Raw genomic sequence first — 17,553 nt, forward strand, 5'->3', positions numbered from 1 at the left:
TGGATTTTATGGGAACGAATTTTATACGGAAATTTATATACCTGCTGATGATAAACGGAGTCCTCGGAGCAGTAACCTTCACTACAGGAGGGGGGTTTGGTGCATTGACTTTCATTACAGGGCTGTCCACGGCACCACAAATGTTAGGAAACTGCTGTGCATCACACAATAAAGAAGAAAACCTATTATAAAGGTTAACAACTAGAAAAATACGAATTCCCCTTAACGCGTTGTTAGTATCATTTTCAGAGGAAAGGTACGATCAGCATCACGCTGACAGGGGACCACACTTGGGTCTATTATTAAATATTAATTTCCGGTTACTTTCAGTGGCAAAGTTACGTTTGTACACATTGCAAACTGCGGTTTCCTCAGCGCCCAAAAGAACCTAACACTAGAACGACGGATAGTGGCGATTTTGACCACAATAGAAGAAAACAATCAACATAAATTATGTTTCTTTACCGAAACTTCCTAAAACAGTATCTATCCCATCTCTTTCGCTTATTTTTACAATAGACCCTTATTCATGCACCGATTGTTCTGGATTTTGGACAAAAGGGCATATTATGACACCGACTAATCACGTGTTTTGCTACTTCAAATATAATTTTCTGAGCCTCTTGTAAAATTCGTGGCTTCATTTTCATTTGGCAGGCTACTGACACAATGTTTGAAGTATAATACGCTTTAGAAATTTCCGAAGAGTTTTGCAGCCACCAAATCCCAAGCAACGTAAATTACCTACGTAAGACAGCTTTTCAATGCTGATCGCATTTCGCGCTGAATAAATTCATTTTGTCGAAAACAGGAATGACACTCATTAGCAGAGTAATAAATTTTCATAACTTGTGGCAAAAACATTTCGTTTGTCCGCGATTGTAATTTTGCGTGGTACTCAAGACTTAGATTTTCTCCGCTTATCAACTTTAGAAATTGTTTTTTCTTTGCTCAGTCTAAAGCACATGTGGTGAAATAATATATCTCACCACATCTCCCAGTAAGGCCCACTAGGCTAGGATCTTTGTAAACACAAAAAAGCAGTAAAAAGGCAAAATTAATTGGTTAAACAAAAAATTAAACGTTAAATCAAAAAAAAAAAAAACTAGGTACTGGAAAAAATCACAAACACCTGATACTTTTTTCCATCAATATTACTGTAATTTTCACATAAGAAGACTGCTCATTTCAGTGTTTTGCAATCATATTAGTTCAGCATGCCTGTAGCTATCAAAATGACCACTACCATCATTGTAGGCAGAACTTTATTTAATCACTAAACACTAAGAAACCTAGAACAATTACATTGAGAACTCAAGAGCCTTAACAAGATGAGAAAAATCGTGAAATTTCAACAATCTGGGATAAACCGTTTGGATTTCATCGCATATCAAAATAGCTTCGCGGTCAAAATGGCCGCCCTCTTCGTTCTAGTCCGAGCATGTTACTTTTTAACAGCTGAATCAAATGTATTAGATTTAACTAGATTAAGATTAGATTAGTATTAGATTTAATTAATAAAACCTTTTTTCACAATGAATTCTGACATCATAAAACTCACGCCCAGGCACACCAATGTGCCCAGTGGGCATATAAATGCTTGAAATGACTTTTCTGATGCGTTTTTGAGGCTGTAGACTGCTAAGAATTTTGATTATATTTTTTCTTCATGTTGGATGTTTGCAATGAGATGATTCTTCAAGTGTATTATTTATATTCTAATTAATGTTTTATGCATATTGATATCAGAAATTTTTTTCCGATTAATTCCACGTGTTTATTGGCAGTTTTATGCCACAATATGCAAGAATTTTCATTATTTTTTCCGTGTAGTTCTTTATTAACTGAAAATTCAATCATCGCGATTTTAAGTTAATTTGCCGGATCAGAAAAATAACCAGATAACTGTCGCCGCTGTGGTGGTCGAGTGGTTATAGTGACGGACTCGCGATGCGAGGATCCGGGTTCGAACCCCACAGTGGTGGTCGGCTGAAGTTGGTTTTCTGTGGTTCCCAACTTCAAGGCGCAAATGCGAACCGATCTCCCCGTTAAAAAGTCTCGCCACAGAGAGCAACAGTCCTACAACGATAAATCATTCAATCATAACACTTCACTCATTGTTAGAAAAACTGGTGGCAGATGGCAGCACTAAACATAACAAACATTACACAGAAACAAACTTTACGTCAGGTTGCACTACACGTACACGCACATTCCCGCATGTACTAATTCGTTGGGGGGGTTCCGCGGGGGGGGGGGTGCATTTGTGGTGTAGCAGTAGTAGGCAGGGCCTCCAAAAAATGGCTCGGGGATCCATGATGTTCTTAAGTCAGCCAACTCGTTGGGCAATTTGCCTGTTGTGGCGTTGTATTTGTATTTGTAATGTTTTGTTTTTTTTTCATGGAAATACCGCGATTCTTTATTTGCTGCAACATTCGTATACGACATACATAATTTTTATTCAGAAACTCAAAAAAAAAAAATCCAGAACTTGAGTAAAACTTACGTTTATTTTACAAGACATTTGAGATCATTAAACCATAACTTATCAAACATCAGATATAGCCCTGAAGTGAACAAATACCTTAATTAATATAATTAGGAAAAAATGTATTTATTTATTATTTATGCGATTTCTCTCTTTAATTAATGTAATTGGGAAAAAAAGGAAATTTGTATTAAATTACATTAATTGCATTTGTTATGCTAGATGAGATTAATTCGGTTAATATGCATAATTGTATTATGGCCATTTTGGTAAGTCTGATAAATTTCGCTATACAGGGTGTCCTGTAAGTGGTAATGCGAACTTTACCTCATCAACCCCCTGAGGTAGAGTTATGATTCCAATTTAAAAAATGTTCAAAAGGCGTTCAAATATCACCCTGTACCAGTATTGAGAGTGAAAATACAATGTGTCACAAAAATTTTGATACGGTTCCCTTGTTCACTAATTCCGAATAAAAAGCTGGAGCAACAACTAAAATCTTATTGCCCTGTATCTCCCGAGGCCAACAGAAAAAAATTCCATGTTTCCAAGTGCTAATATTTGCTAAGATATTTCAATTCAAGAATCGGGGAAAAGGTATGAAAGAGCAGCAAAAACCAAAGTACAACGATTATATGCGTTGTCTTTTTAACGATTTTTGTCCGATTTTTGAATTCGAATACCTCAGTGAATATTGCAATTGGAAACGTGGAGTTTCTTTTGTTGGCCTCAGAAAAAACAGGGTAACAACTTTTAATTTGAAGTTAGGACTGGGGGGAACGTGTAAAAATTTTAATTTCTTTTTATTTTGTGACATACTGTATTTTTACTCTCAGAACTGGTACAGTATTATTACTAAACACATTTGGAGCATTTTTTTTTCCAAATTGGGACCATATTTATACGACAAACGATTGAAAGCCGCATCAGGTCTCATGGGACACACGGTATTTTTCATTTTTCGTGGGGATTAGGAATACCCAAGTGTCGTTGGTACACATGATAAATCGTACTAAATTCATAACATTTCTCGATTGTTAAGCGTAATCACCATTCCAGATGTGTCGAATATTATAAATCGCTCCCATTGCCGTGATGAGATTTATTATTTAGATGACAGTACTTGTGAGCCAGAGTCTCAACCGGTTATAGGGAACTCTGATTAACGAATTTTTTTGAATATCTTCGAAATTACTCCGATTTAACGAATAATGAAATCGGACCTCGATATAATGAACTCCTATTTAACAAATTTCACGATCGTAGCCCAATAAAAGGAACTTTTATCAAAAAAAATTACGATCGTGCTCCCATAAGACCACTCTCAATAATAAATTATTATTTTTTTCCATTTAACGAATTATGCAAACTTTTTGTGCGTTTTGCAGACAGACCCCAATACAACAAAAAAAAAACCCCTATCAAAAGAATTTTACAAACATACCTCGATATAATTAAACCACATTTAACAAATTTCGCGATCACACCCCAATTAGTGAAATTACATTTATCAAATAAACATTACGTACAATTTTTTTTAGCATTTATCAAATCGGTATTTTGCATAATCTACGGTGAAAGTGATGAATTTATCAAATATACCGAGACGATTCTCGATTATGTATAATAACCGTTTATTATGTTTTAATATGAACGTTGGGGCGCGTTTGGTTTATTAACCGTTTATTATGCATAATAAAAAAAATTCCAATTTACCGTAACATATTGATTGTATCCATATCTGTCCATATCTGTTATGGGCATAATCTATGCAACCAGCTCGTTGCAGGGCAATTTGCCTGTTGTGGCCTTTATATTAATATTTGCATTAATTTTATTGAAAAAACCCGAATAGAAATCAATTAAAATTGCTCAAAGTCAGAAATTCAGAAAAATTAAAAATTAAATGGTTTTGGATAAGGTCTATACTTTAAAAACCAATATTTAAAGGTATTCAAGCAGCGGCTTTACTAAGGTCACGGTAAATCATAGAATATTATCTATTTCAGGAAATCCCGAAAAAATTCCATGAAAAGGAATTATAATTATGAAATATCGAGGTTAATGCATCGTAAGTATTGAAATCATCTTCGTCTTTTAGTATTACTATACTTATAAATAATAAATTAAAAATATATAAATATGTATATCGTATAAATTTACTATGGAGTAGGAAAAATGGAAGGTATTATTTTTATGTAGTTTGTTCTGGAATATCATTTCTAAGTATTTTTTAATTAATTTTCATTTTTAATGAACATTTTAACTATTTTTGGACTTTTTCTTTAACTTTCCAAAGTTTTGAAAAACTCAATTTATTTTATTTAAAAATCTGTTATAATGCTTTCCGAAATTCTTTTTACCATTCCAAATTCTATTGAGAAATATATAATGATGAAATAGAAGATACTAATAAGAGCGATTAATGGTCGCATTTGGATTAGATTTTGAAAGGAAAAAGATTCATTTTAAATTGAGAAAATGTATAGAATACGATAAATATGTTGGGGTAAATCGGGAAGCTATCCTTACTTAGAATAAGACGACCGTCAAACCGAAAGATACATAGGCCACATCGCCATATGGCAATATCGGCTCATTGTCCTCACGGACTGAATTTTCCTCTGGCAATTTAGTCATAAAAAAACATACATTACAAAATATATATTACAATCATAACAACTATAAAATCATAATCTAAGTGTAAAAGAACAACCATTAAGTAGAAAATAATAAGTATAAGAGACAACCATTGAAATTTTTTAGGGGCATTGTGTGATATTTTATTATGCATATATAGTTTTAGTTTATATTTTATTATGCATATATAGTTTTAGTTTATATTTTATTATGCATATATAGTTTTAGTTTATATTTTATTATGCATATATAGTTTTAGTTTATATTTTATTATGCATTATATAATTGCATTTTTAATTGGGTTGCTGTACTTTAGAAATACAGTAAAACCCGTCTTAACGGTCACCCCTAAGATGCGGTCACCCCAGTTTTATGACCAAATAAAAATATCCCGCAGAAAGCCTATTTAAATTATGTATTTCGAACCCCGGTTTACCGGTCACGTTCGTAGGGGGCTGATCATTTTTCGAGTTAGTCGCGCTGACCGAAGACTGTAGGGGAGAATATTACCCACAATTTGATCATTGATCATTTTTGTCACACCACGGTCATTTTCTGCACACACACGAGGGCTAATTAGACCGGTACCTACAATTTATTTCCGATTCTGAACGGCAGGCTTTTTTATACTCATAGAGAGGTTGGTGCGCTAGACCCTCCCTGGGACTTTTTCTGTGGTCATGTCACCGTTTTTCTGTTTTCCCCCAGTGTCAGGAAAGTTTTCTGACAAGGACGAACCTTGTCCACCCACAATTTCACAGCAATTGTGAGGATGAAAGCGAAAAACTATCGGGCACGATAGCCCAGGTCGATAAGATACCCGCCTGTAGTACCAAAGGATGTTTAGAGGTGTCGCGAGTTCGATACCCTGTTCGTCCTTGTCAGAAACTTTCCTTACACGGTGAAACAACAGACATGACCAAACAGATTGCTACCTCAGGGAACTCCACATCGAGGAGTTAGTGCACTGATCCCTAGGTGAGTATAAAAATACTGCCATTCGGAATCGGCAATAAATAGTAACTCCCGGTCTAATTAGCCCTCGTTTGTAGAAAATGACCGTGGTGCGACATACGTATAAACAAAGCGTGAAGTTTTTGCTCATGATGCGAATCATCGCCCGTTAATCGAATCAACATTTGTACGTAATTTTTGCTCGTTATGCGAATTGCTCGTTAACCGAAGTTCCACTGTAAGATAAACTACGTAATGACATCCAGTTACATGTTATTTTCTTTTATGTCTGGGGAAAAAATCCGCCCAAAAAAAGCGCCGGATTACTAGACGTACGGGACTGAATGACCGGATAATATAAAGTCCACTGAATTTGGATTTCACAAAAATTAAAATGTTCTCCATTTTTTGATACACTTTTTCACTTTTAATTTAGAATATGCAGAATATCAATTTAATTTGGAAAAAAAAATGAAGCTATTTCGTCTTCTCGACGGTGTCTTCTTATGTATAGATAGCAATAACATCCTAGTTTGGGAAAACTTCTGTTGAGCGTGAATGTCCTGATGCGATCAGTAAAAGTTCTCACTTCACATACACGTATACTTATCGCCCGTGTTCTTTCTCATCACGGAAAGTAGGGCTGTCCCGTTGTTGCATTTAAAACACCGAACGGACATGCGCTTTCGCAGCGACTCTCTTTCTGTCGTGAAAATAAAAGGGGGAGGCCTTCGAATACGTATATACATGAACACACACACACATATATACACTCTCGCACACGCTCACTCTGCCGCCCTTGGTTTCTCAGCGCGCCAACCCCGAAACGGTTATTCGATCGAAGTCCTTAGTGCAGCTCGGAACTTTACTAGAAAGTGTTGTGTGTGTGAAACAGTGCGCTCTCTCTCTCTCTGTATATCTCACGAATTTTTCTGCGCCTTCCTCAAACTTGTAAAAGTCTATAGTTCAACTAAATAATATATATTTATTCTATTTGGAAAACTTTTTTTATATATTATTATTGTTTTATTAACAAGTTTTTTATCCCGCCGAAAAAAACCGCTGACAATGACTGCGATGTTTGACAAACGCACGTGCTGGACTTTGGTTTTGCTGCCTTTTGTGACTTTAGTTTTGTTTTGTCCGTTTAAAGGATATGCTCAGGGTGAGTAGCAATACCATCGAAATACCTGTCTCTGTGTGTTTCATTATGACTCGTTGATTTTATAGGACAAGAAAATCTATCAACAATTTGCTTTAGATTTCAATTACGACACTATCGTGTTTCTGTTAAAAATTGTAATTTTTTCCAGGAGAATTTTTTCTGATAGTATTTATCTATAGGTTATTATCGTTACAGAGATGAGTGTCGTCGCGTTTTATCTCATAAACTAAATTTATATTAAATTGCGTGTATTCCACTATATTATGATTGAATTTAGAAGGATAGGATTAATTAAAAACCTAAAACTGAACTGTAAAATAATTATATGGGTTATTTGAAATGGATTTCACAATATCAAATATTCATAAAATTAAATAGGTTTTACAACAAATAACTACAATTTTCACGAATATAGTTTATTTTTTTATTCATTGTAACTATAACAGAATCTTTTTGAAGCTACAGCTAATATGATTCGATGTTGTTGTTTTTTGAATTAATACGTATTGACATTTATTAGATGCCGGTCTACAAGTTTGATAGAGTGTTTAGCGTATACGTTAATTCTTTTGGGTCAGATGGCAAAGTTTTTAAAGTCCTTTTCTCCAAAAAAATTAGTTATTGGCATTCCGGAGTTTCGTCCTTTAAAATTTTGGAAAATTTCGTCGTGGTGAAATTTCGTCTTTCTCTTTCTATTAATGAGAAAACAACGGGGGCAAATTGTAATAAATCAAGAAGCCACAGTATTGCGTGTGCATTAAACTACTATTTAAAAAATTTTAACATGGACAAACTAGTATTTACAAATTCGCCGTTTTGAAGTTCTAAAAAAGTGATATGACATTTTGCCATCTGAGCCCAGAATTAAGAAATTATCTCCAAGAAAATTACTATGAATTTATGCATGAAAAATTTTAGGATTTTTTTTTATGATTTAAGTATGATTCTAGAACGGACATATTTTAATACCGATATTCAAATCAATATTCCATCATATAACTTGATGGGATTCAATATGACATTCTCTCTCTGAACGATAATTAATAGATATTAGAGTTGGCATAAGGGAAAAATAAAAAGATAGAAGAAAAAGATTTAGGATAATAATAAGAATTATTTTGAGAAAGTACAAAGGGAGCTGTATATTGACATTGGAGCATTAGCATAAAGTTATTTAAGTCCTATAGATATTATAGAAATTAAAGTATAAATTTGTGTGAGCTGTAAATGAAACAAAATACGTTGGCATGATTTGAGTTTAATTAATTCGTTACTATAATTCCATGAACATTAATGCTATAACGTTCAGCTAATGATAAGTGAATAATACTCACCACGTTTTATTATAAGCACTGATATCATTAATTCATAATAACTAGAACAATCCATAAAATCAAGGGATTTTTCTTGATATACACATAACATTTTCATCAACTTCAACAATCCTTGAAATATTTGTTAACATTCTTAACAGAAACGTTTCACGTTTATTGTAATCGAGGTGATTTTTTTTATAATCATAAGTAATTTCTGGTAAACAGATTCCTTTTTTCATGGGAAATGAAACATTAAAATCGTTTGTTTATATTTAATATAACGTCCTATCGTTTTATTATATTAACAATAAATGTCGAGACAATATTACCGATGAAATTTTCATCCGTTCGCATTATTTGTGCAAGGAAATCTTTCTGTGAATTTAATTTGTTAAACATCAAGAGACGGAGTTTCGTGTATATTTCGATTCGGATATAAAAGAGGAGTGAATGGAGTAATGTTTCGAAAAACTTTAAGGATCGTGGAATTAATCCGTGCAAATATTTTCACGACGCATCGGATTTCTCATGAATATTTTTGTAAAAGCAAGTAAATAACAGAAGTTCGTAGAGAGAGGAAAATGATAGCGGAAGCAGACAGTCGAGAGACATTTCGCTTTTACTGTAAATTATGTATATGTATACAGTGAAAAGATGAAATTCATCATTTTCAGCATATATATATATTTTACGGTTAATGCGATAAACCGGTTATCATACATGATAAGCGGTAATTATTCATAGTTACCAATTGCCTTGGTAAGTTTGATAAATACTAAAAAAATTTTAATTTTTAACGGAGATTATCCTTAATGCCTGCAAGTCGTAGGTAAATTTGACAAATACTGAAAACATTATCACTTTTACCGGTGATTATTCATAATAAACAAGTGTCGTTGTTAAATTTGCTAAATATGACAAACAATTGCAAATGAGTCATATGAGTACGAGTTACTATATACCAAAAGAGAAAATGCGTGATCGATATATTTGGACCCCGATACAATTACAACAAATTTTATTATCGTACCTCGATATAATGACAAAATTCATGTATGAATTATTATACATAGTATATCATTTACATTATATGATTTATCATGTTTACCAACGACACGACACTCTTAAGTATTATGCATAATCACTGGTAAAAGCTTAATTTAGGGAAATACAGTATATCAAATCTACCGATGACGCTTGGGTACTAAGTATAATCGCTGGTAAAAATGATAAATTTAGGAAAATTTAGCAAACTTACCGAAATGTTTGGTAAGTACGCATATAATAACCAGTTATTATGTATAATAACCAGTTATTATGTATAATAACCACATTTATCACATTTACCGAAACATATACACGTCAATTTTTAAAGTTTCCTTAATGCGAGCTATCATTTCAATCATGTTTATCAGTGGCATATGTCTCCAACTTAACATATATCTTCTCGCATTCTCTATAATTGAAAATATCCGTGCCGATCACTATGTTTTATGCACTTTACAAAAATTATGAGTAATTATTTGCATTATTGTTGCATTTACGCGCATTATTGTTGCATTTAATGTGGGCAGATAATAACAATTTCCTCAGCAAATTGGTCATACAATATTAAACCCATGTCTTCAAAATTTTAGACATTGTGACCCAAAATAAAACTTTCGATGGTGTCCGTGACCACTAACTTATACCGGGTATTTAGTGCATTGTAAGATGCTACCCAGATTCATAAAGGCTCACTGTAATGTTCAGCAATATCTCTACGGATGGGCCAACAGGTCCCTTTTTCAACAGGGATCGAGAATCATTGAAGAATATTGTTTTTTCTTTCTGAAAGTGTTATTTCTTTTATTAATTCTGAGTACATATTTTTATTTCTTTCGTCGTGATCAGGTGCGGTTTAAGCGAGGGTGCAAAGGGCTCGGTGCGCACCGGAGATAGTTTTAAAGGGGCGGCAGCGTACGCGTTTGTTTAGACACAAATTTTTTTCAAAAATTCACCCTGCACCAGCGCTGTCACTCTTTTGAGTGACCTTGACAGCGAAGATGTTATAGAACAGAGATAACGCATGTGGCCTTAATACCAGAAACAGGAATGGGGATTTGTAACCCGTAAACAAGGTTCAATTAAAATTATCGTAAATGAATGATGGAATCTGGCATAATTGAAAAATATATATATATATATATTTTACACAAAAATTGCCACGTTTTTAAGACAAATAAATCACACTGGTCGAATGGTCGACGCGTTTCGGCTCTTCAATGGAGAGCCGTCATCAGGACCTCGTGGTCAGAACTCACACGAATGAAGAGTGATGTTTACGTCTGGTCGTCCGAAGAGTTCGCCTTTGTATTTGCTGCGTCCGAGTGGTCTTTGGATGCGAATTGGGGAGCCATCTGTTGTAAAGTGTTGAAAGTTTTTTCACGACTGAGGTTAATAAAGCCTGTCCAAGCTGACGAAATAGGTGGTGTGTTTCTTCCATCATTAACGAGGAAATTCTGGCATGTTCTGATGAAGTATCCCTCGAGAAAATTCAATTCCGAATTGTGTGTTGCTTTTTTAAAAACAAATGCTTTGTCAAAATCAAAATGATGTGAATGTTGCCAGCAGTGTTGGGCAATAGCCGAATTATCCGTCCGTCCCTTCTCAACATGCTTTCGGTGTTCGAGAACTCGAATATTTAGATTTCTTCTAGTTTGGCCAATATATCCATTTTCACAATTCTTGCATGGGATGAAGTAGATACCAGATTCTTTGGAGGGTGAGATAGGATCTTTCAGATGGGAAAAGGTGAGTATATTTGTTGGCTGGAATATTGTATGGAAGTCAAATTTCTTGAAGATAGAAGAGATCATGAAACTTGAAGAAACGAATGGAAGAACAACGGTATTAGAAAACTGTTTTGAGTCAGCTGGGAGCAGGTTCGTGGTGCATGTCTGGGTCATTTTTCTGAGGACCTTGTCGATGATAAAAGGTGAAAAACCCCGATTAGAAGCGATGTCACGAAGGATATTGAGTTCATTCTGGAGGGAGGCTGAATCACTGCAAAGTTTTAGTGCTCGATGAACAAAAGAAGAAAATGCCGAAAGTTTCTGATTGGGAGGATGAAAGGATTTTGCATGAGGTGGCATGGAGATAGCGAATGGCTTACGGTACACAGATGTATGAAATTCAGTGTCTGTCTTTTTAATGAGCACGTCGAGAAAAGGCAGTATATTATTTTTTTCCATTTCATAGGTGAATTCAATATGTGGGTCAATAGAATTCATAAAATTGAATAACTCAGTGACATTGACATCAGTCTCATCAACTAAAGTGAATGTGTCATCAACATACCTGATCCAAAGTTTGAAGTGGTGGGTTTCCAAAAGTTTTGTTTCGAAAAAATCCATATATATGTCACAGAGGATAGGCGAGAGTGGGTTGCCCATGGCAAGACCTTCTGTTTGGCGGTAAAACTTTCCAAACACTGAAAAATAATTGTGCGATACACAAAGTTGGGTGAGTTGACATATTTCTTCGATTTCAATCGAGGAGAAGTGGAATTCTTGCAGACGTTGTTTCAGGAAAGAAATTGCACCGCTGATGGGAATGTTAGTAAACATGGATTTGATATCGAAGGAAATCATTGTAGCGTTATCTGGTTGAATGCTGCGGATGATGGAAACGAATTCTGAGGAATTCTTTACTGTGAAACGATGTTTTTTGCAGAGAGGGGACAAAAGTTCAACGAGAAATTTAGCAAGTTGATGCGTAGGTGATCCAATGCAAGAAATTATAGGTCTTACTGAAAATGAAGGTTTGTGTATTTTTGGAAGAGCATAAAGTCTCCCGCAGTTTGCGGCGGATGGAAAGATGCGTTTCTTGGTCGAAGAATGTAGAATGGGAGTCTGATTGATTTTCTTTTGAACCAGTTTTAGAAGGGTAGGAGCTGGATCCGTATTGAGACAAGTATATGGTCCATCGCTAATTAATTTTTCAACCGACTCTTGATACATGGATTTATCAAGTACAACAATTTGGCCACCTTTGTCAGCTTGAGTGATGAAAATATTGTTGTTTCTTTTTAGTTCTCGAATGGCAGAGATCTCAGATTTCTCAAATGGTGAAGAAATGGTTTTTCGATTGGCCGAAACTGAAGAGGAAACCAAGTGCCGAAGAGATTCTTTCTGATCAGGAGAAATTTTACTGTTGAGGAATGACCGTTCGATGGGCGCAAGAAGTTTTGTAGGACAAAAATGAGGCCTAGGTGATGCAAAATTAAGTCCGTATTCAAGTACTTTCAAATGGGCACCAGACAATGTTTCACTCGAAAGATTGACAACTTTTGGAGCATTCGAGAAGTCAGAAAATTTATGAGAACTTTTTTTCGAAGAACTTCTTGCAAGAAGCTGAGTGAACTTATTATCCAAAATTTCTTGATGTTGGCGATACACGTGAAGTGCCCGGTGGAACGATCTTGCGTCAAGCTGGGCGAAATCATCACGAGAATGTGCGAGAGAGAGATGCAGTTTGTACAAATCCAATTCAATTTTAGCAAGATTGCGACGGTGACCATGGATGATCGATCGCAAAATTGCAAGTCGACAATTGAAAAGGTTGCGTTTGATGCGAACGGAAACAGGCTGATTGGAAAAAACTTGTAAAAATTGTGGCATTACCTTGTGATCTCTGCAACGTTTCAGGAATGCAATCTTGTTAAGAATCCGGAGTTTCTTGATACGGAGGGCACAAAATTGGTTGATCGAGTTCATATTGGCGAAGTCCCAGGAATCAACGGACGTAGTATGAAAAAGAAAGCACACGTTGGGCTAAAATATTATCACAAAAAATGAGTAACTTTGCCTGGTTTTAATTTACACAAAAATTGCCACGTTTTTAAGACAAATAAATCACACTGGTCGAATGGTCGACGCGTTTCGGCTCTTCAATGGAGAGCCGTCATCAGGACCTCGTGGTCAGAACTCACACGAATGAAGAGTGATGTTTACGTCTGGTCGTCCGAAGAGTTCGCCTTTGTATTTGCTGCGTCCGAGTGGTCTTTGGATGCGAATTGGGGAGCCATCTGTTGTAAAGTGTTGAAAGTTTTTTCACGACTGAGGTTAATAAAGCCTGTCCAAGCTGACGAAATAGGTGGTGTGTTTCTTCCATCATTAACGAGGAAATTCTGGCATGTTCTGATGAAGTATCCCTCGAGAAAATTCAATTCCGAATTGTGTGTTGCTTTTTTAAAAACAAATGCTTTGTCAAAATCAAAATGATGTGAATGTTGCCAGCAGTGTTGGGCAATAGCCGAATTATCCGTCCGTCCCTTCTCAACATGCTTTCGGTGTTCGAGAACTCGAATATTTAGATTTCTTCTAGTTTGGCCAATATATCCATTTTCACAATTCTTGCATGGGATGAAGTAGATACCAGATTCTTTGGAGGGTGAGATAGGATCTTTCAGATGGGAAAAGGTGAGTATATTTGTTGGCTGGAATATTGTATGGAAGTCAAATTTCTTGAAGATAGAAGAGATCATGAAACTTGAAGAAACGAATGGAAGAACAACGGTATTAGAAAACTGTTTTGAGTCAGCTGGGAGCAGGTTCGTGGTGCATGTCTGGGTCATTTTTCTGAGGACCTTGTCGATGATAAAAGGTGAAAAACCCCGATTAGAAGCGATGTCACGAAGGATATTGAGTTCATTCTGGAGGGAGGCTGAATCACTGCAAAGTTTTAGTGCTCGATGAACAAAAGAAGAAAATGCCGAAAGTTTCTGATTGGGAGGATGAAAGGATTTTGCATGAGGTGGCATGGAGATAGCGAATGGCTTACGGTACACAGATGTATGAAATTCAGTGTCTGTCTTTTTAATGAGCACGTCGAGAAAAGGCAGTATATTATTTTTTTCCATTTCATAGGTGAATTCAATATGTGGGTCAATAGAATTCATAAAATTGAATAACTCAGTGACATTGACATCAGTCTCATCAACTAAAGTGAATGTGTCATCAACATACCTGATCCAAAGTTTGAAGTGGTGGGTTTCCAAAAGTTTTGTTTCGAAAAAATCCATATATATGTCACAGAGGATAGGCGAGAGTGGGTTGCCCATGGCAAGACCTTCTGTTTGGCGGTAAAACTTTCCAAACACTGAAAAATAATTGTGCGATACACAAAGTTGGGTGAGTTGACATATTTCTTCGATTTCAATCGAGGAGAAGTGGAATTCTTGCAGACGTTGTTTCAGGAAAGAAATTGCACCGCTGATGGGAATGTTAGTAAACATGGATTTGATATCGAAGGAAATCATTGTAGCGTTATCTGGTTGAATGCTGCGGATGATGGAAACGAATTCTGAGGAATTCTTTACTGTGAAACGATGTTTTTTGCAGAGAGGGGACAAAAGTTCAACGAGAAATTTAGCAAGTTGATGCGTAGGTGATCCAATGCAAGAAATTATAGGTCTTACTGAAAATGAAGGTTTGTGTATTTTTGGAAGAGCATAAAGTCTCCCGCAGTTTGCGGCGGATGGAAAGATGCGTTTCTTGGTCGAAGAATGTAGAATGGGAGTCTGATTGATTTTCTTTTGAACCAGTTTTAGAAGGGTAGGAGCTGGATCCGTATTGAGACAAGTATATGGTCCATCGCTAATTAATTTTTCAACCGACTCTTGATACATGGATTTATCAAGTACAACAATTTGGCCACCTTTGTCAGCTTGAGTGATGAAAATATTGTTGTTTCTTTTTAGTTCTCGAATGGCAGAGATCTCAGATTTCTCAAATGGTGAAGAAATGGTTTTTCGATTGGCCGAAACTGAAGAGGAAACCAAGTGCCGAAGAGATTCTTTCTGATCAGGAGAAATTTTACTGTTGAGGAATGACCGTTCGATGGGCGCAAGAAGTTTTGTAGGACAAAAATGAGGCCTAGGTGATGCAAAATTAAGTCCGTATTCAAGTACTTTCAAATGGGCACCAGACAATGTTTCACTCGAAAGATTGACAACTTTTGGAGCATTCGAGAAGTCAGAAAATTTATGAGAACTTTTTTTCGAAGAACTTCTTGCAAGAAGCTGAGTGAACTTATTATCCAAAATTTCTTGATGTTGGCGATACACGTGAAGTGCCCGGTGGAACGATCTTGCGTCAAGCTGGGCGAAATCATCACGAGAATGTGCGAGAGAGAGATGCAGTTTGTACAAATCCAATTCAATTTTAGCAAGATTGCGACGGTGACCATGGATGATCGATCGCAAAATTGCAAGTCGACAATTGAAAAGGTTGCGTTTGATGCGAACGGAAACAGGCTGATTGGAAAAAACTTGTAAAAATTGTGGCATTACCTTGTGATCTCTGCAACGTTTCAGGAATGCAATCTTGTTAAGAATCCGGAGTTTCTTGATACGGAGGGCACAAAATTGGTTGATCGAGTTCATATTGGCGAAGTCCCAGGAATCAACGGACGTAGTATGAAAAAGAAAGCACACGTTGGGCTAAAATATTATCACAAAAAATGAGTAACTTTGCCTGGTTTTAATTTACACAAAAATTGCCACGTTTTTAAGACAAATAAATCACACTGGTCGAATGGTCGACGCGTTTCGGCTCTTCAATGGAGAGCCGTCATCAGGACCTCGTGGTCAGAACTCACACGAATGAAGAGTGATGTTTACGTCTGGTCGTCCGAAGAGTTCGCCTTTGTATTTGCTGCGTCCGAGTGGTCTTTGGATGCGAATTGGGGAGCCATCTGTTGTAAAGTGTTGAAAGTTTTTTCACGACTGAGGTTAATAAAGCCTGTCCAAGCTGACGAAATAGGTGGTGTGTTTCTTCCATCATTAACGAGGAAATTCTGGCATGTTCTGATGAAGTATCCCTCGAGAAAATTCAATTCCGAATTGTGTGTTGCTTTTTTAAAAACAAATGCTTTGTCAAAATCAAAATGATGTGAATGTTGCCAGCAGTGTTGGGCAATAGCCGAATTATCCGTCCGTCCCTTCTCAACATGCTTTCGGTGTTCGAGAACTCGAATATTTAGATTTCTTCTAGTTTGGCCAATATATCCATTTTCACAATTCTTGCATGGGATGAAGTAGATACCAGATTCTTTGGAGGGTGAGATAGGATCTTTCAGATGGGAAAAGGTGAGTATATTTGTTGGCTGGAATATTGTATGGAAGTCAAATTTCTTGAAGATAGAAGAGATCATGAAACTTGAAGAAACGAATGGAAGAACAACGGTATTAGAAAACTGTTTTGAGTCAGCTGGGAGCAGGTTCGTGGTGCATGTCTGGGTCATTTTTCTGAGGACCTTGTCGATGATAAAAGGTGAAAAACCCCGATTAGAAGCGATGTCACGAAGGATATTGAGTTCATTCTGGAGGGAGGCTGAATCACTGCAAAGTTTTAGTGCTCGATGAACAAAAGAAGAAAATGCCGAAAGTTTCTGATTGGGAGGATGAAAGGATTTTGCATGAGGTGGCATGGAGATAGCGAATGGCTTACGGTACACAGATGTATGAAATTCAGTGTCTGTCTTTTTAATGAGCACGTCGAGAAAAGGCAGTATATTATTTTTTTCCATTTCATAGGTGAATTCAATATGTGGGTCAATAGAATTCATAAAATTGAATAACTCAGTGACATTGACATCAGTCTCATCAACTAAAGTGAATGTGTCATCAACATACCTGATCCAAAGTTTGAAGTGGTGGGTTTCCAAAAGTTTTGTTTCGAAAAAATCCATATATATGTCACAGAGGATAGGCGAGAGTGGGTTGCCCATGGCAAGACCTTCTGTTTGGCGGTAAAACTTTCCAAACACTGAAAAATAATTGTGCGATACACAAAGTTGGGTGAGTTGACATATTTCTTCGATTTCAATCGAGGAGAAGTGGAATTCTTGCAGACGTTGTTTCAGGAAAGAAATTGCACCGCTGATGGGAATGTTAGTAAACATGGATTTGATATCGAAGGAAATCATTGTAGCGTTATCTGGTTGAA

The 17,553-nt window shown here is 36.1% G+C and overlaps 1 protein-coding gene across 2 annotated transcripts in view; it reads left to right on the top strand.

Annotated features, from left to right (window-relative positions):
• The first annotated feature begins 6,859 nt into the window (after nucleotides 1-6,859).
• LOC149071199 (lachesin-like) overlaps nucleotides 6,860-17,553 on the top strand; it is a 314,623-nt gene continuing 303,929 nt past the window's right edge. Inside the window, exon 1 of one of the 2 annotated variants that reach the window (XM_089248197.1) lies at nucleotides 6,860-7,247. In XM_089248197.1, coding sequence (XP_089104323.1) covers nucleotides 7,151-7,247 — 97 coding nt within the window. In that variant the 5' untranslated portion in view covers nucleotides 6,860-7,150. The remainder of the gene's footprint in view (nucleotides 7,248-17,553) is intronic. The other variant, XM_089248196.1, reaches the window with a different exon arrangement.

This window comes from Pholcus phalangioides, unplaced genomic scaffold, assembly GCF_987345545.1.
Source record: "Pholcus phalangioides strain wild (caught in Gottingen) unplaced genomic scaffold, Ppha-v1.0 ptg000019l_1, whole genome shotgun sequence".
Classification (NCBI taxonomy): domain Eukaryota; kingdom Metazoa; phylum Arthropoda; class Arachnida; order Araneae; family Pholcidae; genus Pholcus; species Pholcus phalangioides.